The sequence below is a fragment of the Martes martes genome (assembly GCF_963455335.1).
Source record: "Martes martes genome assembly, chromosome: 17".
Lineage (NCBI taxonomy): Eukaryota > Metazoa > Chordata > Mammalia > Carnivora > Mustelidae > Martes > Martes martes.
In genome coordinates this window covers 58,424,524-58,449,699 of record NC_137905.1, presented here as the reverse complement: position 1 = coordinate 58,449,699, position 25,176 = coordinate 58,424,524, and the positions used below count along the sequence as shown (strand labels likewise).

At 48.1% G+C, this 25,176-nt stretch overlaps 1 protein-coding gene across 1 annotated transcript; it reads right to left on the bottom strand.

The window, feature by feature from the left end:
• Positions 1-1,148: 1,148 nt before the first annotated feature.
• On the bottom strand, positions 1,149-10,099 carry LOC308358325 (zinc finger protein 805-like). The gene is made up of 4 exons (XM_080828512.1): positions 9,673-10,099; positions 7,249-7,375; positions 2,894-2,989; positions 1,149-1,880 (listed from the first exon to the last, which is right to left on the bottom strand). Exons 1-4 carry the CDS (start codon positions 9,703-9,705, stop codon positions 1,867-1,869), a joined length of 270 nt encoding a protein of 89 aa, XP_080684638.1. The 5' UTR covers positions 9,706-10,099; the 3' UTR covers positions 1,149-1,866.
• Between the last annotated feature and the right edge of the window lie 15,077 nt (positions 10,100-25,176).

The window sequence follows — 25,176 nt, the reverse complement described above, 5'->3', positions numbered from 1 at the left end:
ATGCTGTGAGAGGATAAAATGCCTACACGATGAGATGAAGTGAGGTGAATGACACAGGCATGTGACACAGTATTAGGCTACTGGTGACCTTTTAATGACACATCAGAAGAACAATCCTCTGCTTCTGGGCCGTAACTGACCGCAGCTAACTGAAACTGCAGAAAGCAAAGCCACAGACCAGGGCAGACACTAAATATTAACACAGGTGGTGGTTATATAAATTTATACACACACAATGATTCATCAAGTGGACCTCTTAAGATTTTTGCACAACAGAGCATAGGAGTTACAGCTCATTCAAAAAGTGCAAGAAAAGAATAGTAAATGGGCAAAGAGACCACGAGTGCAGACATCTCTTGCAAGAATGAGGCAACTTGGGATGCCTGGGTGGCTCAGTTGTTAAGTGTCTGCCTTCGGCTCAGGTCACGATCCTGGAGTCCTGGGATCGGGCTCTATGTCAGGATCCTTTTTCAGTGGGGAATCTGCTTCTCCCTTCCCCCCTGCTCATGCTCTTTCTCTCTCAAATAAGTAAATAAAATCTTGGGACACCTGGGTGGCTCAGTCAGTTGAATACCCGCCTTTGGCTCAGGTCATGATTCCAAGGTCCTGGGATCAAGTCCCACATTGGGTTCCTCGTTCAGAGAGAAGCCTGCTTCTCCCTCTGCCTGCCAATCTCCCTACTTGTTCTCTCTCTCTCTCTCTGAAAAATAAATAAATAAAATCTAAAAATAAATAAATAAAAAATAAAATCTTTAAGAAAAAAAAAAAAAGAGGGCACCTGGGTGGCTCAGTGGGTTAAGCCTCTGCCTTCCGCTCAGGTTGTGATCCTGGGGTTCTGGGATCAAGCCCCGCAACAGGATCTCTGCTTGGCGGGGAGCCTGCTTCCTCCTCTCTCTCTCTGCCTGCCTCTCAGCCTACTTGTGATCTCTCTCTCTGTCAAATAAATAAATAAAATCTTTAAAAAAAATAAAAATAAAAAAAATTAAAAAAAAAAAAAGAGTGAGACAACTTTTCCAAGAAGATGGGTTATACAGGGAAACAGAGCTGATACCAGTGCGAAGACACTGGAGAGTTATAGGCCTTTTTCATTTACTTTCCTCTACTGTGCACAACCAAGCATATTTTTCTATTGAGCAGAGAATGGGTAAAGTTACAGAAGAGGCAGAAAAGGAGCGAAGAAGCCAATTCCCTGACAAGGTGTGATCTGGCCTCTAGTGCGGTCATTTGCCGTGGTCGGGGGCAAGGCCTCCTCTGGGGGGTGGGAAGGGAAGCCACACACAGGAGAGATTCAGATCAGTGTGTAATGGTTGGCGATCAAGCAACACAAGAACACAGACTATTTTTGACATGAAAATATACGAAGACATCAGTGGCTGAGGGGTGTGGTGAAGGTCTGGAACAAGCCATCCGTGCCTGGGGGATCCAGTGGGGAAGACGGGGCGGATCAGAGGCACACAACAGATGCGGGGAGACCAGCTCTCACCCAGGCAAAAGTTGAAAACCTGGACGCAGGAGTGTCGGGATGGGTCTCGGGGAGGAGAGGGGGAGGGGAGCCATTCATGGGAAATGGACGAGATGTGTGACCGCAGTGGCTGGTGGTGGTGAGGTGCTGACGAGTTATCTGAAGTCGCAGCCGGCCTTCTGACATGCATGGGAGGTGGGAGGAGCAGCAGAATCCCGAGCTCCCTCTTAGGCATGTTGGGCATGAACTGTCTTTTCCACACTCACAGATGTGAGACTGGTGACGAGGGGGAAGGCTCGGAACACCCTCCAAGGGGCCGAACAGACACACACTTAGGACCACCAGAGGCGAGAGTGTCTGGCTCTGCAGAGGCGCCAGTCACCACACCAGACGTCCCCAGGGCCTCAGCAACCCAGGTCTGCGGAACGGAAGCCGAACGTTAGCTGGAAGGTTAGGCAGACAGGAGGGGTGCGAGGACTTGGAGCAAGGGAGTGTGTGAGTGTCTGACCGGCACCGGGAGGACGGGTGGATGGAGAAGGCGAGAAAGGCTGGAGTGCAGGGTAGAGCTTGCTTCCTGGTGATGCAGAAGGAAGTCTGAGGTACTATCGTTACTCATGAGGGTTAATATTATGACGTGAATAACACTAACAGCTCACTCTTCCTGAGCCATTCGCTCACCGTGGGTCAGGGCCAGCGTGAGCCAGTTTCACGCACGATCTGGTGCGTCCTCGGACAACCCGCTGACTCAGGAACAGACCGAGTGCAGCAGACTACACCCACCGAACCATCTGTTCTCTCCTTGGACACACAGCTCAGCCTCATTTTCCAGCCCCAGGTGCTTAAGTGGGGCCAGATGTCTTGTTGGTGGAACGGGAGGAGAAACAGTGTGACTGGACGTGGGTATGACACCTTCCTTTCTTCTCCCGTTTCCCCTCTGCCAGCTGGAAGATGCCAGAACAACGTGCAAGTCTCGTGATGGCAGCAGGTACCAGAATCCCTGAATAACTGCGTGGCGCACAGCTCCACGCTGACTCCACGGTCGCTGGGTGAGAAAAGGACTTTCATGTGCTGAGCCACCAAGATTCTGGAATATGCCTGTTAGAGTGGCTCTATTTACACTGGCTGAGCTTATGTATAAAGGCACAGTGAGACCATGCCCCCTCCCCAGGGCCACAAGGCTGCTGTGGGTCCCAAGCAGCTAGGGCTGAGAGCCCGAACTTATAACCTAGCAGGCCCCACACCTCCACAGGAGCGCTGGGGATTGTGATAGGGCTGCACAGGGTGGGCAGGAGGACCACAGGTTAAAAGGCTCATGGATCCTAAGCCTCTAGAGAGGCCACAACAATAAAACTTCCACAATTCCAGAGGCAGTAAGCACTGTGCTGTCTGCAAGGTGCTGTGACCCTGACCAGGCCCGCTGATGGCACCCACCTGGGCAGAAGTTAGGGGAGAGGCCTCTCTTCAATGGATGTAACTCTGGGCTGTGATCCAAGGCAAAGATCAGCTCTGGTTTGGGCAAAGGACAGCCTGTTCAAAGAGACAGAGAAAGGTTGTGGAAATTGTGGTGAGAGGAAAGAAACCCTCAATCTAGACGGGGACTTCAGAATTCGGAGAAGGCCTCAGAATGAAGCTGCTCGCATCCATCCAAACAAAATATGACCTGGAAACCAATGCATAAAACATCATTATGGGGCCCCAAAGACTGCAGACATCAGTGTTGGCTCCAGCGACAGCACCGAATCCCTTTGATCTCCAGCCTGTAGAATCCCAGCACTGTTTGGACCTATCTTCTGAAGGCGCTTCCTAATTAACCCAGTCAGGGGCCTCGGCCTCCCTGTGCCTCAGCCATACCCGGTGAGCCTGCATGTCACCATGGACTAATTTACACAAAACCTCTGGGGTGAAGCCTAGCCATCAGATTGTAAACACTTCCCAAGTGATGGCACCCCACCTGGTAGGTTAAAAAACCCTGGTTTCCACCGTTTCACAAATGGCATCCCTGATTATTGACAGTCTGAGGTAGGCAGAGTGGCTGGGTACTCTGAGTAAAGAGAAGGGTTTATTCCAGGCAGGAAGACTGGAAGACAAAAACAGGAACAAGGAAACAGTGACAAACATGGTAAATATTAATCCCATTACATCAACATCACTTAGAACATCAATGTTTCTCTAAATGCTCCATTATAAGACACAGATTGTCAGAGTAGATCAAAAAACAAGACCAGGAGTGCCTGGGTGGCACAGTTAAGTGTCTGACTGTTGGTTTCAGCTCAGGTCGTGATCTCAGGGTCGTGACTGAGCCCCGTGTCAGGTTCCACGCGCTCAGTGCAGACTCTGCTTGGAGTTCTCTCTCCCTCTCCCTCTGCCCCTCCCACTCGTGCTTTCCCTCTCTCTAAAATAAATGAATACATCTTTCTCTTTTTTTAAAAGATTTTATTTATCTGACAGAGAGAGAGACAACAGAGAGGGAACAGAAACGGGGGGAGTGGGAGTGGGAGAAGGAGACTTCCCAAAGAGCAGGGAACCCAATGAGGGGCTTGATCTCAGGACCCTGGGATCAAGACCTGAGCTGAAGGCAGACGCTTAACAACTGAGCCACCCAGCCACCCCAATAAATGAATAAATCTTAAAAACAAAGACAAAAACAAAACAAAACCCAACTATAGATTGTCTATAAGAAACCCACTGTAAATATAAAGACACAAACGTGTTGAAAATAAATGAATGTAGAAAAATACACTAATATGTTAATAAAATATGCTAATACTATCAAAAGAAAGCAAGCGTATCTATGTTAATTTCAGACAGAAAAGACTTCAAAGCAAGGAAAGTTACCAGGGATAAAGAAGGTATTACATAATGATAAATAGGTTAATTTGCAAAGAAGACAGAAAAATCCTTAATCCATATGTGTCTGGCAACACAGTGTCAAACTACACGAGGCAAAAACTGATAGAATGACAAGAAGAAATAGATGAATCCACCATCAAAGTTGGAGATCACACTATTCCTCTAGGAGCAATGTACAGATCCGAAAGGCAGAAAGCTAGTAATGACATAGGTGAACTCAACAATACCATCAATTAACCGGCTATAACTGACATCTGCAGACTACATCCAAAAACAGATACACATTCTTCTCAAACTCACATGGAACATTCCCATGATAGATTATATTCTGGGCCATAAAAACACACTTTAATAAATTTTAAAAAGAACAGAAATCATTAAAAAAAAGGGAAAAAATCAGGAGGCAAAAAACAAAGCTTAAATAAAATGAGCGAACCCATGATTTGAAATTAAACATTAATGATTGAGAGAAAGGAAAAAAAAAGAATAGAAACCATAAAATGTCTGCCCTCAGACCACAGAATAATTAACTAGAAATTAATAACAGAAATATAATTGGAAAATCACCAAATAGGTAAAGATTAAACAACACACTTTTAAATAACATACGGGTCTAAGAAGCAATCTCAAGAAAGTAAAAAATATTTGAATTAAATGAAAACAAAAATATAGGGCACCTGTCTAGCTCAGTTGGAAGAGCATGTGACTTTTAATCCTGGGGTCATGAGTTTGAGTCCCATGCTGGGTGTAGAGGTTACTAAAAATGAATAAATAAATAATCTTTAAACAAACTAACTAAAAAACCAAAAATAAAACCTAGCGAAATTTGTGGGATAGAGCAAAGCAATGCTTCGCAGGAAATTTATAATAGGATACATATTTTTTGCTCTCTGCTCCCTGCTGAGCAGAGAGCCTGATGTGGGGCTCGATCCCAGGACTCTGGGATCATGACCTGGGCCGAAGGCAGAGGCTTTAACCCACTGAGCCACCCAGGTGCCCCAGGATACATATTTTTTTAAAAGAAAGATCTGAAGTTAGTTATATAAATTTCCACCTTAGCAACTAGAAGAGTAAATTAAATGCAAAATAAACACTACAAAAGTAATAAGAATTAGAGCAGGAATCAATGAAATTGAAAACAGAAAATAGAAAAAAATCAACAAAACCAAAATTTGGCTCTCTAAAAAGATCAATAAAATTGATAACCTTCTAGCCAGACTAACAAAGAAAAAATAAGAAAAGACAGAAATGACTAATATCAGAAATAGAACAGAGGGGGTGCCTGGATGGCTCAAATGGTTAAGCATCTGCCTTCAGCTCAGGTCATGATCCCAGGGTCCTGGGACTGAGCCCCGCATGGAGCTCAGTGCTCAGCTGGGAGCCTGCTTCTCCCTCTTCCCGCTCAGCAGGAAGCCTGCTTCTCCTCCTTCCACTCCCCCTGCATGTCCTCCTTCTCTCACTGTCTCTCTCTCTGTGTCAGATAAATAAAATCTTAAAAAAATAAATTAAATTAGGGGCGCCTGGGTGGCTCAGTGGGTTGAAGCCTCTGCCTTCGGCTCAGGTCATGATCCCAGGGTCCTGGGATCGAGCCCCGCATCGGGCTCTCTGCTCCGCGGAGAGCCTGCTTCCTCCTCTCTCTGCCTGCCTCCCTGCCTACTTGTGATCTCTCTCTCTCTGTCAAATTAAAAAAATAAATAAATAAAATAAAATTAAATTAAATTAAATACCACTTACATTAGTACTCCCCAAATTAAATACTTAGGTATAAATTTAACAAAATATATATGGGATCTATATGAGGAAAGCTACAAAACTCCAGTTAACAAAATCAAAGAATAAATGGAATGATATTTCATGTTCATGGATAGGAAGACTCAAATGTTGTCAAGGTGTCAGTTCCTCCAAATTTGATCCGTAGAGTTAATGCAATGCCAGTCAAAACGCCAGCAAGTCATTTTGTGGATACTAACAAACTGATTCTCAAGTTTATATGGACAAACAAAAGACCCTGGTCTTCTACGCAATAGAGCAAAAAGGAAACACTTAACACTCCTGTGGAGCCAGCAACCTGAGTCCAAGAAGGCTAAAGCAGTGAGAGGGGGAGGGGGATGTGAGCAGGAGGAGTCAATCCTCAAGAAAGGGGGGTCAGGGGGAGAGGCAGACTTCGTGATGCTAGACGCCATTTCATGAGCCACCAAGAACAAAAAATCTGCACACAGTAATTTAGTCAAAGAGAGACACATGCATAAATATAAAATATCATCTATTCTGGCCAACATTTCACAAAAGAAACCACCAAAAAACGCAGAGGAGAGCTTTTCACAATGAAGATGTGTCTGTTAAAGTGAAGAGATGAAGCTTTATGGGGGACTTGCTGCAGTGGCCCTATTTTCCTTATTTGCCAAGGATGGCGTGTTGGGAGAATTAAGGGAGTGAAAAGAAACAGTATTGGCATATAAAAAGGAGTAGAGACAGGAACAAGGGGCCTCACACGGCAAGGACTGGGCAGCCACTTCCTGCTGCGAAATAGCCGTGGCAGAAAAAAGTCACTGTAAAAAGACAAAGACACAAGCAGACCCACAGACAGAAGCCAGGACAAAAGCCCCCAAAGCAGGGATTAATTGTGTTTCTCTAAGTTCCTGTATCAGTCCCTCAAGGGGCCCAGATGGAACTCCTGCCTTTAGGCTTTGTGAGACGACCCCACTTCCTCCCAACACACCCTTCTCCTTTGGCTGTGACCAAAAATAAACTATGTTTCTTGCTTAACCCTCCCTGAGACACAGGAGAGCAGGCAGGAAGACAGGAGTCTAGAAAATGACTGAAATGGAGAGGACGGGAAGGCTACAGAGACCTTCTCAAGCAGCCGGGCCTGGAGCCAGAGAGCAGAGTGAAGGAGGTGACAGGTCTCCTACACCACAGAGTTAGGGAGACCTTACCCAGAGAGACCAGGAGCCCACACGTCTCCAGCATCACTTCCTGGTACAGGGTCCTCTGGGCCAGGTCTAGCTGCCCCCATTCCTCCCGGGTAAAAGTCACGGCCACATCATCGAAGGTCACAGGCATCTGAAAAGTCAAACAGAGGCAGTGTGTTGGTCTTGGGGCTGCTGATGGGAATCACAGCCCATTTCTCTCGATGGAAAGGGAGCAGAGTGACCAAATACCCCCTGAGGGCTGAGCTCTGTGCGGGACTCAAGGAGGCAGAGATGCTGTTTCGCCTGATTACAGCAGCATGAGAGACAGGGCCTCCTGCGTGAGGTTGGGACCTTCCCGTGTGGACTGTGAGGCACAGAGTGGTAAGGGCTTTAAGACACCACGGGGATGGGAGAAAGTAACAAAGATAACAAAAACAGCACCAATAACAATTACAGCAAGAGCAGCCCAGACTCACCGATCTTCACTGCGCGCCTGACTCGTGCCGATGCACTTCCTGTCCTGCTAATGTGAACGTCCCCAGCTCTGAAGCCATAATCCTGAGGTTTGAATCCCACGTCTTAGAATCAACACTTGCCTGCATGTGAACTTAGGAGCCTCACGTCATTTCTCTGAGCCTCAGTTTCTGGATCAATACAGTAATTCTCACCCAGCAGTAAGAGTATGAGAATTAAAGAAAAAATCTTTGTAAAAGAAACACTGGGGTGACTAGGCACAGCCTGTGAACTCAGTATCATTACCACGTTCCTGCCAGTCAGGGCCCTGAGGTCCGGGGGCTTCAGTAGTTCATCCACAGTTCACATGTGGTATGAGAGGCAGGCTCTGAACTGAGGTCCCTCTGGTCCCTCTGGTCTAGGGTCTAATGGCATAATCCTGACACTCCTTCATTAGTAAAGGAGTCAATGAAGATGTGAGGAATTTCAAATAAATTTCCCAGCCACATTCGTTTTAGCCATCATTGATAATTCTGTGGACATGGGCAGAGGAGCAGCTCATCGTCACCCACCTCACAGGACGATCACCTGAGGTGGTGGTACCTGCTTGGGAAGTGGTAGGGCCTGGATCGGGTCCCACTGCCTTCTGCTCCTCAGAGACTACCAAGGAGAATACACATTCTACCAAGGAGAATACACAAAAAGGAAAAAGTTCCTTTTTCCTACATGAGTCTTCCCCTCACCCCCTGGCTTTGGCGACTATGAAGGAACTTAAACCCCCACCCCAACCACCTGAGTCTCAACAGCACATATTGCCGAGGAGAGAATACTTCAGGCCCAGAAAATAGAAGTTACTGAGGACAATGCGGGCTTTGGCCATGAGAATAGCCTTTGATCTGTCACAGTGTCTGTCACGGGTGAGAGTATGATGGAACATCCAGCACACGACCCACAGTCTGGCCCTCCCAGGGTTATATCTCAGCAGACGGGGACAGAGGGGCCATGGAAATCACACCGGCGCTCTGGGGACGCCTTAAACAACCAATCTACCCTTTTTGTCCACACATTTCCACTTGCTAAAATGCCATATCCCCACGTCATGCCCAAGGCCTGTACGGAAGCCTGCTTGGCTTACAAAGTTGACTTCAGGTGTCACCTCCAGGTATCCCTGTCTGCTTTTTGTAGAGAAAAGAGTAAAAATGCAGGCTGGGGTGGTCAACACACTGGTTGTTTCTGCTACTTAAGAGCTGCAGTGAGTTGGGGCACTAAACCTCTGAGCCTCGAGGTGTTCTTGGGCAAAACAGAGATAACAACACAACTCAACTCAGAGAAGCCGAGGATTAAGTGAGGTGATATGCCTGTCAGCCCACAGCAAGAACGAGTGGAGGTCAGCTATCGCGCTTCTCCTGTTACTGCTCTCGCTTTGCTCCCACCACATCCCAGACAAATTCAACCACCACACTTGTTTAATTTTGCCAGGCTCCCTACACAACAATGCCGGATGATGGGCAAGCAGGGAAGGGGCCATTTTCACCTGAACTGCTACGAACGTTCTCTCCAAGCCAGTGACATCTGAGCAGAGGCCAGAGGATGTGAGAGGGAGGCCCTGAAACGTCACAGGGGGAGTATCCCAGGCAAAGGCCAGTGCAGGGACAAAGGCTGGGGGTGAAGGAGAACCTAGCATGGTCAGGCTGGTACGGCCCAAAAGGCCAGAGGAGGTCGGCGGGGGCACGGGTAGGCCCCTGCAGGTCATGGCAGCGGGCGGGATTAGTAAGCGAGGGAGGCCTTGGAAGCCAGCACTTCTCCTCCTTCGTGCCCAGACTGAGCACCGCCCGAGATCCGCCACAGATGCAGGACTACGGATCAAGGGACACGCCAGCCACTTGCTGTCAACAAACGACAAGGAGAAAATGAAACCGAAGGGCATCCTTGGCCTGCAGGCGCCCAGAGCCGCCGCAGCAGAGGGCAGCAGTGCTAAGAGCATCGTCCACTCACCCACACGGGGTCCGTCCACGCCGCCGCCATCATGGGACCCTGTGCACAGAGCAGGGCCCGGGGGGCAGCGGCCGAGGGGCTGCCACCTGCTCGCTGCCCAGAGCGGGGTGAGCTCGGCTGACTGTCGCACTCCGAGCCTCAGTTTCCCCAGTGTGAAACGCGCCCCAGGCCCTCAGCGTCGCGCCAGGGCTGCGGAGAGAGCGCCCCGCGCCCCGCAGGCGCTCCCGTGACACCCCGTTACGGAGGACGAGGGACGGGTGTCAGGCTCATACAAAGGCACGAGGAGGGACCTACGGTCCACACCACCGTCTCCGCTCCGGCCTCGGAAAGGTGCCCTGCCTTACCAAGCCCCTGTTCCAAGCCCCACCGCCCGGGAAGACCAGCCCGGCGCAGGCGGATGACGTACCCTCATGGGCCCGGGAGCCCCGCCCCGCCGGAGCCGGCCGCGGGAAATGCCCCTGTGCTGGGCAGTCATTGGCCCAGCGCCCGCGCGACCCGCGGAGCACAGCCTTCTGGGTAATGTGGTTTTTTCCTTTGCGGACAGTCGCGGTGGGGCCGTTTCCGAGCGTGTCTTCTCCGGAAGAGTCGCCTCAGACCCGCTACTCAGAGTGGGATCTAGGGGCGGGGGCGCGGCCGTCCCTGTCCCGCCCGGGGAAGGCGAGGCTCGGCGGCGGGGACCTCCGCCCGCGGTCAGGACGCGTGGTCACCAGGCCCGTGGGTCGGCTGGTGACTTCCCCGTGCGCCTCACCTCCCGGAGATGCCCCCGGACGGAAGACGGACGCTCGAGCCGTGACGGCACCGCCGGGGCCAGGACGCCGGAAGCCGCCTCCGACGCGGCCCGTCTGGGGCCTCCCGTGCGCCGGCGCCACGCGCTGCGGCGCCTTGACGCGCGGGTCGGGCCCGGGAGCCGGAGGAGCGGCGTGCGAGCGCGGAGCTGGGGAGGCCGCCCGCGAGCCCAGGCTGGAGCCCGGCGCTGTGGAGAGTCTGTCCCGCGCGGCAGCTCGCCCTGCGTGTGAGCGCCGGCGGACGCGGGGTTCGGGGGTGGTCGGCCACCGCCGCCGCCTCGAGTCTCCGCGAGGGCGAGGGTAGGTGGAGACGGGAACGGACCGGGGCGAAGCCGGAGCCAGCCCGGCGCTGAGGAGGGGCAGACGAGAAACCGACAGTCACGTTAGCGGTTCCAACAACCCTGCAAGACCGTATCTCAGATGTCTTAGAGGTCACCGTCGGTTACTTCTTTGGGGGTCGCCCCCCCCCACTCCTCTCAGGCAAAGGTGAGAGAATGAAATGCAGCTTCCAACGAATCGAGCGCACGCGCACCTGCAGAAGCGGAGACGGTGCGCGTCTGACCCTGCTGCCCTGTCGCGGTTACTAACACATCACGAGGGAGCAGGCCTCGCTTTCTTTTCCCCCCGGGTGTATGAATGGGAATCACAACACGCATATTTCTTGTAAGTACGTGTATTTATTCACTTAAAAAAAAAAGAATTAGTAGTGCTCTCGTGTAAATGAGTACAGGGAGAGAAAAGAAATCTTCCCACAGAATTCCAAGTGATACGCAGACACTTTATTTCAGGTGATGGAGCTTGACTCCCCCGAGTCGGCTGGATTGGTGACTGAGTATGCAAAGAGAAAAATGGTAACTCGACAGCAGAGGAAACCGGCAGACACCACCCTAACCGCCTGATGGAGGCTAACATCCTTAGTACTGTCATGTTCACACCATGTACGAGTACACAGCAACAAAACTGTTCTGGGATGTCCTTTCCCAAAACCCCAACTTCACTCATCACACAAAAAAAGAAAAGAAAAAGATAAGATAAATGCAAATTGAGGAACATTGTATAAGATACCTGATAAATCCTCATCAAAAGTGTTTGGATCATGAAAAACAAGGATAACAGAACAACTGTTAGAGATGAGAGGAAACTAAACAGATAAAATGATTAAATGCAACTTGTTGGCCTGGAATGGGATCCTGCAACACGAGGACGATAGTGGGGGAAAAATTTAGTAAAATCCAAATCGTTTGTAAGGTAAACAGTATTGTATCAATGTTGATTTCTTTGCTTTGACGAATGTACCACATATCTGTGAAATAGTAACATGAGGTGAAAGTGTGTGGAAGTTCCATGGGAACTCAATATTTGCCACCTTAGACTAAATCTAAAATTGTTTAAAAATCAAAAAATGTAAAAAGAGCAAGGAGGGACATCTAGCTTGACAAGATGAGTAGTTATGTGGACTCATTCCCTAGTGAAACTGGTGAAGAAGGTCATGAAACAAGCAAACAAAACAAACAAAATTTAATGTCTGTGGAAATGTTCCTAAGGATATACGACAAATGAACATTTATTCAAGATGATTTATAATTCTGTAAAAACACCGGAAATCTTTGGTATTTGAACTGAAAGACTTTCATTCTCCTTCAACATTCCCATCAGCGAGAGAAAATCCAGTGTGCGGTGGTGCAGATGAGAGCACAGGGGTCCCTCACTCCCAACTCCCAGTGGGAGAGTTACCTTCCCAGGAGGGGCAGACGGTCTGCGTTGTTCATCCTGCTCCCAGCTAGTTGTTGCTAAGGTTAAATTCCTGGCCAGTGTCGTCCCAGAGGTCTCTCTCTCCACCCAGTCAGCACCTCTGGGTTGGAGACCCACCTTGGGCATCATGCTGGTTCCATGAGAACAAGAGAGATTCTTCAAGGAATGGAAGGAAGAGCTGACTGGAGCTGACTTCCCTTAAGAGGGTGATTTCCCACAAGTGACACAGGCTGAACATGAAGCAGATTGATTACAGAATACTGGTACGCTATCATTTTCACCCCAGCTGAGAGGAAGTATTTCCATACTAGGAGAGAGCAGCTGAAAAGACTTGAAGCGACTTTACATCCACCCCACTGATCCTTCAGCTCCCAAAATGGGGGTGTCAGACGTGGGCCATTGTCGCCACTCCCAGGTCACGAGCACTGGCTCAGTTATTTTGCCTGGGGGAGGCAGAGGACCTGGGAAGACAAACTTGGGAGTACCTTGCCTAGGGAAGAACAAACATCAAACACCGTAGGAACCCAAGGAGCTTGAATATTTTTGGTTCAGGCCGTGGAGCAATTTGCCCCAGAACTTTGTTGAAAGCAATGTTATTCTGGAACTCTCTCCTCAAAACCCAGGAAAGGTATCTTTAGTTCTCTGTAGGTGGAAAAACTCACCAACTCCCAAATCCTCTCTGGCCAGGAATGCGTTCAATGGGTCATGACCCTGGAATTCTGTAATCAGTCTGCTTCGTGTTCAGCCTGTGTCACTTGGGGGTAATCACCCTCTTAAGAGATGTCAGCTCCGGTCAGCTCTTCCTTCCATTCCTTGTAGAATCTCTCTTGTTTGCATGGAACTAGGAGCACACACATATCCTAATCCCAAACAATGACTGTCACCCTGGGACTGTAGCTCCCCATGGAGTCACATGCTAGTTTTTGGGGGGCAGAGACAGGGCGCGAGTAGATCAACAACCAGCAGTCCTAACAATGGGAGCATTTAGTAGCCTCCAGGTAACATCCACGCTACAAATGTCTCCTAGAACAGCTGAAGGAGGCACTTTGCAAGGTGCTGTGAAGGATACTGTGTTGAGTCATTCATACCCAAACTGTAGACAAGTGGTCTGGGGTGATGGACTCCTCATGTCAACCATTCCCTCGTCATGGAGGTCTCCCTGTATCTCTCAGTTTTAAAGTAGCCCTCCACCCCAATATCACTCTTCTATTTCTCTCTTGTCACTCATAATGATTTAAAAATCTATTTACAGATATTTATTTGGTCAATTCAGTATTTACTGAGTGCCAGCTGACAAGAACTGCAATCAACAATGGGGACATATACATACCAAGAAAGTACATTCCTGCTCTAGAACACCTTTCATCCTAACCACCAATGACTGAAAAACAAAACCAATGAAAACCCTAAGCAATATAGGTTGAAAGGAGGGAGTGCTGTGGAGATCGGGAAATCAGAGCAGATGAGAAATAGTGGGAGAGCAGAATGGAAGCAGTTCCGCAGTACTAAGCAACGTGGCTGGGACAACTCTAATGAGTCACAGCAGATCAACCAATTCCTGGGCACATTTTATTTACTTGTTTTCCCCTGGGTACATTTTAGAGCATACAGGAAACTTCGTTCCAAGCTCCTGTTGATGACCTACAAGGCACAACACAAGGTCTCGATTTCTTTCTCTGATTCACCTCGTCCCACGTGAACCCCTGCAGACGCAGCTCCGGCCACGCTACCCTTCGTGCCCTTCTTGCGGCACCCTGTGCTCTCGCACTTGGTTCCTGTCCTGGCTGTTTTCTGGGTGAAACACTGTTCCCTTAGATAGCAACTCGGTGACTCATTATGTGCGCAGAGATGTTGAGGAGGGAGAGGATTACCATGAAGGGAGAAGTTTATTCTTACAGACCCTTACGCTCAGCATGCAGGGCACACGAGGCAGGGCCATGTGAAGACCAGGATGGGTTAGGAGGCAAAAGTGGAGGACAAAAAAATGGTCCAGAACTTTTATATTTAACACAGGAAAGGCGAGGCAGGGCAGGGGAGACAGCTTGGGATTGGCTATTTTGAATACTACTGGCAGGCTGTAGGAGAGAGGGGGTGTCCCTATTTGTCTGATACCAGGACCTGATGATCAGCACAGAATATTGTCTCCTACAGTGGAAGAGCCTGGAAGAAGGGGGTGGTTCCCATGAGGGTCTTTGGATTGTCTAATTCTCGTGTGAAAGGCAAGTCCCTGTCAGTAGTTGGCTGTCTCTGAGAACTGTTCCCAGGAAAAGGCAGCCTCCCTGCAGAGAAGCCCCACAAACAGAGCACCACGAATAGATAAGAAAATACAGTGAATACACTGTGACATGGGTAGTAGCTACAGCAAAGTTTAAGTAAATTGGTGATGTCACTTGATTCAGGTTTCGAAAAGATGACTCTGGGTGCTCGATGGAATTTAGATTATGGAAGGGGCATGAGAGGGGGAAGGTCTGTTAGAAAATTCTGACTGCATTCCAGATGGGTGAGGCCGCTGAGTGAAAGGTAGTGACAGGGGAGGTGGGTCATCACAAAGTGCGAACAGCTGACCAGAAGGGACAACTTACCAAACTAGTGCAGAAGCACGGACACGAATGTAATGGTCTCACGGTAGGCACTGTTGTTATTTAATCTACCCACACCCCACGCGGCCTCCTTCACACGGTGAGCAGATTTCCGACGGTACTACAGTGTGTCCTCACGGAAATGCTTTGCTACATAGAGATGCTCGGGCAAATATCACTGTCTGCTGTCCCAGAGCCCAAGCCAAGGGCCAGCACGGGGGGCTGTGCGGGAAAGTGTTCACGGAGCAGCCTCCGCTACGTAAATGCTACGGATCGCAAAGGACTGGCCCCTGACCAGCTCCGAGAAGACAACCCGAGTCCTTGAACGTGGCCCGGCCGGAGGGACGTCAGGCCTGTACCTGCAGGGCCCGCTGCTTCAGGCTGACCGGGTCACTTAAGCGAACGGCGTGGCTCACAGGGAGCCGAGGGTTTCGTATGCCTGAGCCTCTGAGCCACACTGTACCTTCGCCTCCTGCGGTCCCACAGAGTATCCACGGGCAGTCACCAAGGCACCGCGTGCCTCAGGAAGAAACCCTGGGCGCCGAAGCGTGGTGACTTTCCCTCATCGGCGACACTAGAACGTGTCGTCCCACGTGTGCCGAAAGACTTAAGGGCCTGTGCGACTGCGCTGCGAGGGGACGCCTGGAAGCTTGGGCTTAGTTTCTTTACCCTGTGAGCCCTTTCCCTCTGGGGACCTTGACCTGTGTCCTTGTGCTGTCACAGACGGTAGCTGGGAGCATAGCAGCCGTTCTGAGTCGAGGGACTCCTCCTGGCGAACCACCAAGCAGGAAGGTGGTTCGGGAGCAAAGAACCATGTGCGCACACGGTCATGACCCAGACGGGTGTGCGGGTGAAGGTTCCCCGAGGAAGTGCCATCTGAGACGGGAGGGGACGGCTGAGCGCGCGCTCACCGGGCGGCGTGGGGACGGAAGAGGCCATAGCAGCTGCAAAGTGAGGGAAAGGGAACCGGGACGTGAAGAGAGACCAGAGTCGTGCGAGACAAAAGGTAGTAAATTAGGCACATCCCGCCCCAGGTAGGGCCCCGGGGTGGGCCATGTTAAGCATTTGGTTTTCATCCCGAGAGCGAAGGGAAGTCACGAACCCTTTAAGGGGAAGGGGGCGGGGGTGAGCCCTCCGTGACCAGGTCGGCGCCGCATCTCTGGCTCCGTGTGGAGAAGCGACTGCGGGAGAAGAGCGGAAGGTAAACGGATGCTGAGGCACGGGATGCTGCCTGGCTGGACCCGGGAGGGGGCGGTGGACCCCACAGCGGCAAGGCGCCACATGGGAGGACGTCACCGTGACAACGGCTGCTAGATGCGGAGACTGAGAGAAGCAGGATGAACGGGGACTTTTAAAAAGCCGCCAGCAGCGAGGAGCAAGGCCGGGAAGTAGATCCCGGCAGTCTGACTCGAGGGCCCGTGCTCCTGAGCCTCCACTGCTCCGAGGAGGGCAAAAACCAGCTGCCCCCTTACAACCGAGCTCAGACCGTTCACCCGTGAGACGTGTGAGCTCCCGTGAGACGTGTGAGCTCCCGTGAGCAAGCAGCGGACAGGCCGTCAACTCTCCAGACCCGAGGACGACATCACTGAGCCTTCCAGAGGCAGCCCCGAGTCTGGGACTGCGACAGGAAAGGCCGTCTGTGGGCCCGGGGGGGGGTGAGAACGGAGGGAGCTGCGCCTCCTCCCAGGGGCCGGACTCCCCCAGGCGTCCAGCATCCGGTCTCTGTAGCGGGCCCTCCCAGCCGGAGCCCAGCGCTCCCACTCCCTCCCAGTCGCCCCCTCTGACGGATCTCAACCTGACCATGCCCAACACATTATTTCATCTCAAGTTACGCACATTTAATGATGCAGAAATTATTATGGCCACATATTTAATTTTCTTCTTTTGGAGCCAAAGGCTACACGTTTCAACAGTGGGAACAGAGTAAATGAGAAATCACGGACATAAGTGTGATGTAAAAACAGCATCGACCTGGCCGTTTTGTCTTTGTGGAACTAAAGGCAAAAGAGGGAATATTTGCAAATCAAATGACCTGAAGCCCCATCTATATAAAGAGAGGCAGGAACCTGGCTCCACAGTCTCGCACTTCGTCCCCATTAAGTTCAACCCTACAGTGGAAGAGTATCTGTGGCTGCACTGATTTAGTTACCATGGTCACATGTACGTAAGCTGTCACCTCAAAGCTAGGACTTTGTCACTGCAGCAGGCTGTTGACTCAACCTCTTAGTACCATTCAAGTCACTGTGAAGAAGAGCTCACATCGCAGGCCTGGGACTGCTATCCCCGGAGCTTCAAAGTCTGCCTTTGGCTGGAGTTGGGACCTTATATTTCAGGAGGTTTCCCGTAGTTCCCAGAAATGACAAATGGCTCGGTGTGCCTATTGTTTGTGTCAACCACGTGGCTTATGCTGGTGTCTGCTATCCTTCTGGAGGTCTAAAATTTTTATTATATTTTAGAGAAACAGTGCCCAATAAAAACCCTGGGTATGGAGTTTTTCTTTCCTTTCTTCCTTCCTTCGAGAGTTTATTTATTTGAGAGTGAGCACAAGCTGGGTAAGGGGCGAGGAAGCAGCAGACTCAAGCAAGGGGGAGAGCAGAAAGAGAGGGAGAAGGAGACTCTGCTGAGCAGGGAGGCCGACGCGGGGCTTGATCCCGGGACTTGGGGATCGTGACCCGAGCCGAAGGCAGAGGCTTAGCTGACTGAGCCAGCCTGGCGCCCCATGGCACGGAGTTTCGAATGTGCTTCCCTCGTAGACATTGCACAGATGCTGTCCGGACTCGTTGATGGAACCTGAGCACTCAGAACTCCCGAGGAACTCCGTACTCCCGCCTCCTCGCTTGGCTGACTTTGCTCTGAACCCGTCCGCTGTAGTAACTCAGGCAGAGCTGCTGCGCACGCGGCGTCCTCGGATCTTCCTACCGCATCGTTCACCCCGCGGTAGTCTTGAGGACTTGCAACACACACCACTCATTACGCAGTCAAATGCTCCACCGCCATTCACTGTGGCTTTGCAAGTCTTAGAGATCTGGCCATAAACGCTGCTGTGGTTTCTCTCTGAGGCCAACACATGCCACATGCTGTGCCAACTGCATACACAGCGTTGTGTGAACACTCTGCGAGGGGCCCGGACATAGTAATAAAAATACACTGCCGTGTGTGACCATTTACTAAGACACACATACAGCAGGTGTCTACGGAGGAAAATAAAAAGCTAAAGACAACAGAACGAGACACTGGCTGGATGCGGGGAAGACGGAAGAGGAATGGCGGCAAGGAATCGAGCTCGGGCAACGGACAGAACACAGCGGATTCACTGAGATGTTTCTCAGGCACCTCAAACACGACGTGTAAGACCAAATGCCTCCCGTAGTCCTCTTCTGCCTCCCACCACCTGAAACCCAGAGATTCTCTATAAATTTCTACAACATTATAATAACTATGCAGCCATTGAAAAGTTAAGTTTGGTTTATCTCATTCAACCTAAAGGAACGGCCACGGTGTACAGTCAAAGAGAAAAGGGGATTATAGCTCAATGACCATAATTTGATCCACTTTAATAAAAATGATGGTGACCAGGAAAACAAAGACTTATCCTATGAGAAGGAACACAGGAAAGGATACGGACATGAATCCTGCAGCTGCCCTAACTGGCCTCAAATCCTAGTCCCATACTTGGTTAAATGTACGACTCTGGGTAAATCCCTTAGCCTTTCTGTTCCTCTGAACAGATCAGTTTTCTGATCCATAAAACAGGGATAACATGACCTACCACACAGCGTTATCGCAAAGATGAAGAGCTGCTGTGTAGAAAACATTCAAAACAATGATGGAAACATAGTGACGTACCATGTCTGCCTGCTCTCGTGCTGGCCCACCGCCTCCTCGTGGGGACGCCCGTGACCACATGGCACACGCAGACAGGCTCCGTGCGTATGATCACTGCCCAGGTATACAAGGATGACCAGACAGAAACATTCAACCTGGAGACAAGGATTTGGGGAACTCTGCAGATCACTGAGCGTCAAATACCTCGAGGGGGGAAACTCACTCACTCACGGAACCCCTCCCAAGTCAGAAGGCAAGGGCGACAGACGGACTGAGAAGCACCACTGTTTAACAGACGGAAGACAGAGATCCTCTGAAGGAGCAGGGCAGGCGCTCAAAGAAACCAGGAAAGTGCCTTCCAGTCAAAGAGGTGGGCAGCAGGAAAAAGGTCCCATCACAGCCTGTGTGTGGGGGGAGGGGGCGGTGGAGAAGGGTGGGAGGGCAAGAGGGAACTCGGGGAGACTTGCTTAGGTCAGGTGACGGCGCTGGAGACCACTGTTTAGTTGTCAGTGGGGTGAAGGGACATGAGGACATGAGGGGGTGGCGACAGACAGTGGATGGAACAGTGACACAGGGTGTGTCCACGCCAGGAAAGAGAAGGGCAGAGCTCACTGGGCATGTGGGGCAGAAAGTGCCTGGGGGTGAGACTAGAGACCTGAACACAGGTACGGATGAGGCGGCTAGAAGGGGATTAAGAGAAGTTACAGACCAAGTAGTGGGGGGTATAATAGACATCTTAGACAAGTCAGGGATTGGAGATACGTGTCCAACCACAAAGAGGAAGAGTGAGCCTTGAAGAGGACAGACCTCTTTCTCCTTTGAGGCTACACAACTGAAAAATTCAAAAACCAAAATGAAAACTCGCTGGGTGAGCTCAATAGATTAGCTACGAGAGAGAAAAGACTCAGTGAGCTCAGAGAGATCAATGGAACTAAATCCCTCTAAGCAACAAAGAGAAAACAGACTGGAGAATGGGGGGGCGCGAGTCCATGGACCTTCTGGCACAAGAACAGAAGATCTACCACTCACGTTACTGGAGTCCTGAAAGAGAGGAGAAACTGGGGCTGAAAAAGATAATTGAAGAATATCTAAAAATCTTCCAAACTGGCAACAGATTCAAAAAGCTAAGCAAACACCAAACAGGATAAACCCCCCAAATGTCATGCCACGTTATATCATAATCAAACTTCCGAACTCTATATACAATAAAAACCACACTGAAAACAGCTTGACAGAAAGAGGCATTTCAGATAGAAAAACAATGGGTCAAATGGCAGACTTCTCATCTGAAACCAAGGAGAACAGAAGAAAATGACGTGCTTCCCAAGTACTAAAAGGAAAGAATTGCTGACCCCACATCCTGTATCCCACAAAAATATCCTACTAGAATGAAGGAGACTTGCATTGTTAGATGAGGGAAAACAAAAACATTTGTTACCTGAAGACCTTCCCATAAGAAAGACTACAGATGATCCCTAACTTAGAACGGTTTTAGGATTTTTTTGGCCTTATGATACTGTGCAAGTCATAGTCAGCAGTAACAGTCACAGCCAGCAGAAACCGTAGTTCCAAAACCGAATTTTGACTTATTTCTCCTCAGACCAGCAATACGCACGGCAATACTCCCTTGTGACACTAGGGGAAGCACATCTCCCAGGCAGCCCTGCAATCCCAAGGGTGACCTACTGGTACTCTGCAGGGCCCTACGTTGCCAGCATTTGGGATATGTGTCTTGTGTTTCCCACCCCATCATTCCTACAAAACACCCATCTGTGGCTCCGCTTTCTGGTGAGAAGAGAAGGGCAATTACTCTTGAGAAGAAACTCAAGATAATTACCTGGCATGAAGGCGGTGAACTAGTAATGGCCATCACATGTGACAGTTCGGACTTTCTTAAACAACAACCAACCATATTAATGGTCAGTATTGATTAAATCCACCGTCATCACGAAGAAAAGAGATGGGCCAACTGACGGGCAATGGGGGGACGTTGCTGTCACGCGGATAGATGACCAAATGCCAAAGCTGAGCACATGCTGCTTAGCCCACTGACAATCCAGGCTAAGGCAAGAAGTCGAATCCTAAAAGAGCGTGCTGATGACCCTACAAATACACAAATGGTTACAGAAAGTCCTCAGGGATTCCAGTGCTTCACGAGGCATTGTAATTTTCATCATGTGAAGGTTGGCAATGAGGCAGAAAGTGCCAACACCAAAGGTGCCGAAGCTTTTAAGGAAGACCTGCACAGGAGAATTATGAATGAGAAATATGTGCCAGAACGAATATTTAGTGATAATGAAACAAGCTCGTTCTCGAAGTGTGTGCTGGGGCATTCATACATTTGTCAGGAGTCCCAGACAGTGCCAGGACTCAAGGCACGGAGACATATAATGCTGCTTTTGGGTGGAAATGTTGCAGAGTTCAGATGAAAGCCTTTTCTACTCTACCACTCAGAGAGCCCTACAGTATTCAAGAACGTGAGCAAGTATATGCTTCCCATATGTTATCACCACCACAAGAGAACCTGGATGACATTAGCGCTGTTTAAAGGCTGGTTTTCAAACTGTTTTATTCCACAGGCAAGAGACTATTATAGGCAAGACATCGTCCCATTCAAGAGTCTTCTTATCTGAGAGGGTGCTTTAGGGCACCCACAGCAATTCAGGCACAAGCATCCCGCTGTAAAGGTTGTACCTTTGCCAACAAACACAACTACGCTCGTTCAATCCGTGCACCAACGTGCCACAGCTATGTTCAAAGCACACTATTCATGCCATTTGTGTAGGCTGTTGAAGTGACTGAATCTGGCCAAAATCTCCCGTTTTAGAAAGATCTTCACATTCTAAACGCTCTCCAGAATATCCCTACAGAGCGAGGGGTCACGCAGCAACGCACGATGGAAGCTACACGCGAACACATTCAGAGGCTGTAATGAAGATTCTGCCGTTGAGGAATGTTAAGTAACAAGACGTTAGTGCCTGGCAAACAACCACGTCAGTGATGAGCATATCCCTGAGCTTGCTGGCGTTGAGGCGGAAGAGCTTTCTCCTGGGGACTCCGCTAATCAAACTGCAAGGACAAAGAAAAAAGCAGCTGACGCAGAAGTCACGTGGAAGCGCCAAGAAAGGTCACAGCAAACACCGACGGGGGACTCGGCTGCTATCAGCAGTGCCATCGGGATGTTCGAACAGGTGGATGTCAGTCACAAGACATTCCCAAGAGCTGACGGGCAGACACAGGATGCTCCTGCTTGCTACACAAAAACATGTAATGAGGGGCGCCTGGGTGGCTCAGGGGGTTAAGCCTCTGCCTTCGGCTCGGGTCATGATCTCAGGGTCCTGGGATCGAGTCCCGCATCGGGCTCTCTGCTCAGCAGGGAGCCTTGCTTCCCCTCCCCGCCTCTGCCTGCCTCTCTGCCTACTTGTGATCTCTGTCTGTCAAATAAATAAATAAAATCTTAAAAAAACCCATACAATGCAAAGAAGAAACAAACCACACAGTCAAAACTTGGTATCCCCCAAAGAACTCTGCTGGCTAAACCCTCAACAAGTCTTGCCGCCTTGGTGCCCTCTACCCGCTTATCTTCAGCCTCATCACAAGAAAGAGAAATGGACGATCCTGTCCCTGTAGCATCCCCATTATCCACAAATTAACTGTAGCTCACCACTTCAAACGTTCCTTAGGCCCAGCTGTGTATGTTAATGATAAGTACCCGCACAATCATGGTTTTTCACTTTCGGTATAGTATTCAATACATTACATGAGATATTCAACACGTCATTATAAAATAGGTTTTGTGTCAGATGACTCTGCCCACCTGTAAACGAATGTAAGCGTTCTGAGGACAGATAACCCAGGAGAGGTTACGCTACGATGGTCAGGAGGGCTGGTGTACTAAATGCATTTCTGACCACGGTGTTTTCAACTTACAGTGGGTTTACGGACATGTAACCCCACAAGTGAGGGAAGATCTGTGTAGGAGTTTGCAAAAGAGAAAGGAAATCTTAATAGAAAAAAATCTTTAAGACAAAAGGACAATGAAAAGGATACAAGTAGAGGTAAACAGACTATACTTCTCATGGGTTTTGTAAAAATTCCTTGTTGAAGCAAAAAACATCATCCGATATGCTCAGTGTACAAAGGAAATATGTAACACAATTATACTAGAGAGTGGGGAATGTGAAGGGGCGGATAAAAGCCAGGTTTCTACATATCAAAGCGCTAGGGCGTTGATGCCACAGGCTGTGATAAATTATATGTGTATAAAACAATACCTAAAATGACTACTAAAATACAAAGAGATATTCTCAGAAACATATTTATAGCAAATGGAATTCTAAAAATTAAAGTTAACCCACAGGAAGGCAAAACAAACAAACAAAACACCCCAAACAACAGAGCAAAAATAAACAGGGAACAAAGAAAGGCCAAATAATAAAATGGCAAACTCAAGCCCTAACATATCAGTAATTATTTAAACTTAAATGGTCTAAATACAGCAATTTAAGAAAGAAATTAGCAGAATGGATAAAGACAAAGCATGACCTGAGTATGTGCTATTCCTGGACACTCACTTCAAATATAACGACACATGTAAGGTTGAAAATAAAATTATGGAACCATATAAACCCCAAACTGCAAAATATTACCCCCAAAATGCAATAGTGACTATATTAGTATCAGATAAAATATACTCCAAAGAAAATTTACAGGGGCAAAAGAGACATTACATAATAATAAAAAAGTCAACACACCAAGATGACAGAGCAATCCTACATGTGTGCGCACCGACAACAGAGCTTTGAAACGCTCAAAGCAAAAACTGGTGAATTTAAAAGGAGAAACAGACAACTCCCGATCAAACTTCAGGACTTCAATATCCCCCTCTCAGCTATTGAGGGCAATACCAAACAGAAAATCCAGCAAGGATACAGAAAATCCGAAAACATCATCAACCAACAGGATCATGTGGACATTTACATAAACTCCATCCAATGACAGTAGAATACACATTCTTTTCAAGCAACTTTATAAACATTCATCAAGACAGACCATATTTGGGATCATAAAGCAAACCCCAACAAATTTAAACAACTAGATCAAATATAAAACAAACTAGAAGTCATTAACAAAAAGCATGAAATACCCCAAACACTTGGAAATTAAACAATACACTTCTAAATACTTTATGGGTTAGAGAGGAAGTTTTGAATAAAGAAATTTTTAGAACCAAATGAAATGTAGTTAAAATGTATTACAACTTGTGAGGAAAGTGCTGTGAGGACAATTTATAGAACGTAATGCTTACATCAGAAAAGCAAAAAATCTCAAATCAGTAATCTAAGCATCCATTTCAAGAAACTACAGAGGAAAATACCGCCAAAGCAGATGGAAGAACGGATATAATAAAGGTCAATACAGACATCAGTGAAATCGGGAACAGAAAGCTAACAGAGAAAAAACAGTGGTATAAAGTGCTGCGTCTTTAAAAAGATCCAAAAAAACGGTAAATACCTAAGAAGATTAACAAAGATAAAAAGAGAGTTGCTGCGTTTCCAATATCAGGAATCTAACAGGAAATATGAGTAGAGATTCTTCCACCATAAACAATATAATAAAGGAATACTTGAAACAAATAAGAAAGCTTAGATGAAATGGAACAATTCCTAAAAACGGACAGCTATGAAAATTCATCCAATACTAAACATTCTGAACAGTTCTATACATATTAAATAAAATAAATACATAACAAAAAGCATCCAAAGAAAAATCTCCAGACATAAATGTTTCACTGGAGAATGCCACCAAACATTAAAAATAAAACCAATTCTATATACTATCTTCCACATAATAAGACTACTCCCAATACATTTGGGGAGGTCACTATCACCTACACACCCAAACCAATGACGGTACAAAACAAAAGACAAAAAACAAAACAAACAAAAACGAGTGAAAGAAAGAAATCTATGTATCATTACCACTAATGAAATTGCAGGAAAACTTCCTCAACATACTAGTATACTGAATACTGTAATAGAATAATAATTATGTTCTAAACCAAGTAGGGCTTATTTCAAGGACACAAAGTTGATTTCACATTCAAAACTCAAATTAATGTAATACATCCTATCAACAAGCTACAGAAGAAAAAACCACAAGATTATATCAATTGGTAGAGAAAAAGTGTGTGATAAAATTGAACACCGATTCATAATAACAAAAAACCCCTAGCAAATTAGGAATATAGGAAGCTTTCTAAACTTGATAGGAAACTTCTATAAAGAAAACCTTATACTAACATCATACTTGATGAAAAATTATATGTTTCCCCCTAATATCAGAAACCAGACAAGAATATCCTTTCTTACTACTACTACTGTTCAACATCATATTGGAAATCCTAGCTAGCACAGGAGATAAGAAAAGAAAATACTAAGTATACATATGGTAGGGAAGAAATAAAACTATCTCTTTTGTGGATAATATTTCTATGTTTTCTAACCCCAAGCATCCTATCACAACAAATAAATGGCTACCATTCAGTAAGGGTGCAGGATACC

Bases quoted from the DNA above. Each gene is read 5' to 3' on its own strand.
- LOC308358325 (XM_080828512.1), bottom strand. From the start codon at position 9,705: ATGATGGCGGCGGCGTGGACGGACCCCGTGTGG. The intron at 7,376-9,672 runs GTGAGTGGACGA...TTGACTTTTCAG, and splicing joins CGTGGACGGACCCCGTGTGG to ATGCCTGTGACCTTCGATGA. The intron at 2,990-7,248 runs GTAAGGTCTCCC...CTCTTTGAACAG, and splicing joins TGGGCTCCTGGTCTCTCTGG to GCTGTCCTTTGCCCAAACCA.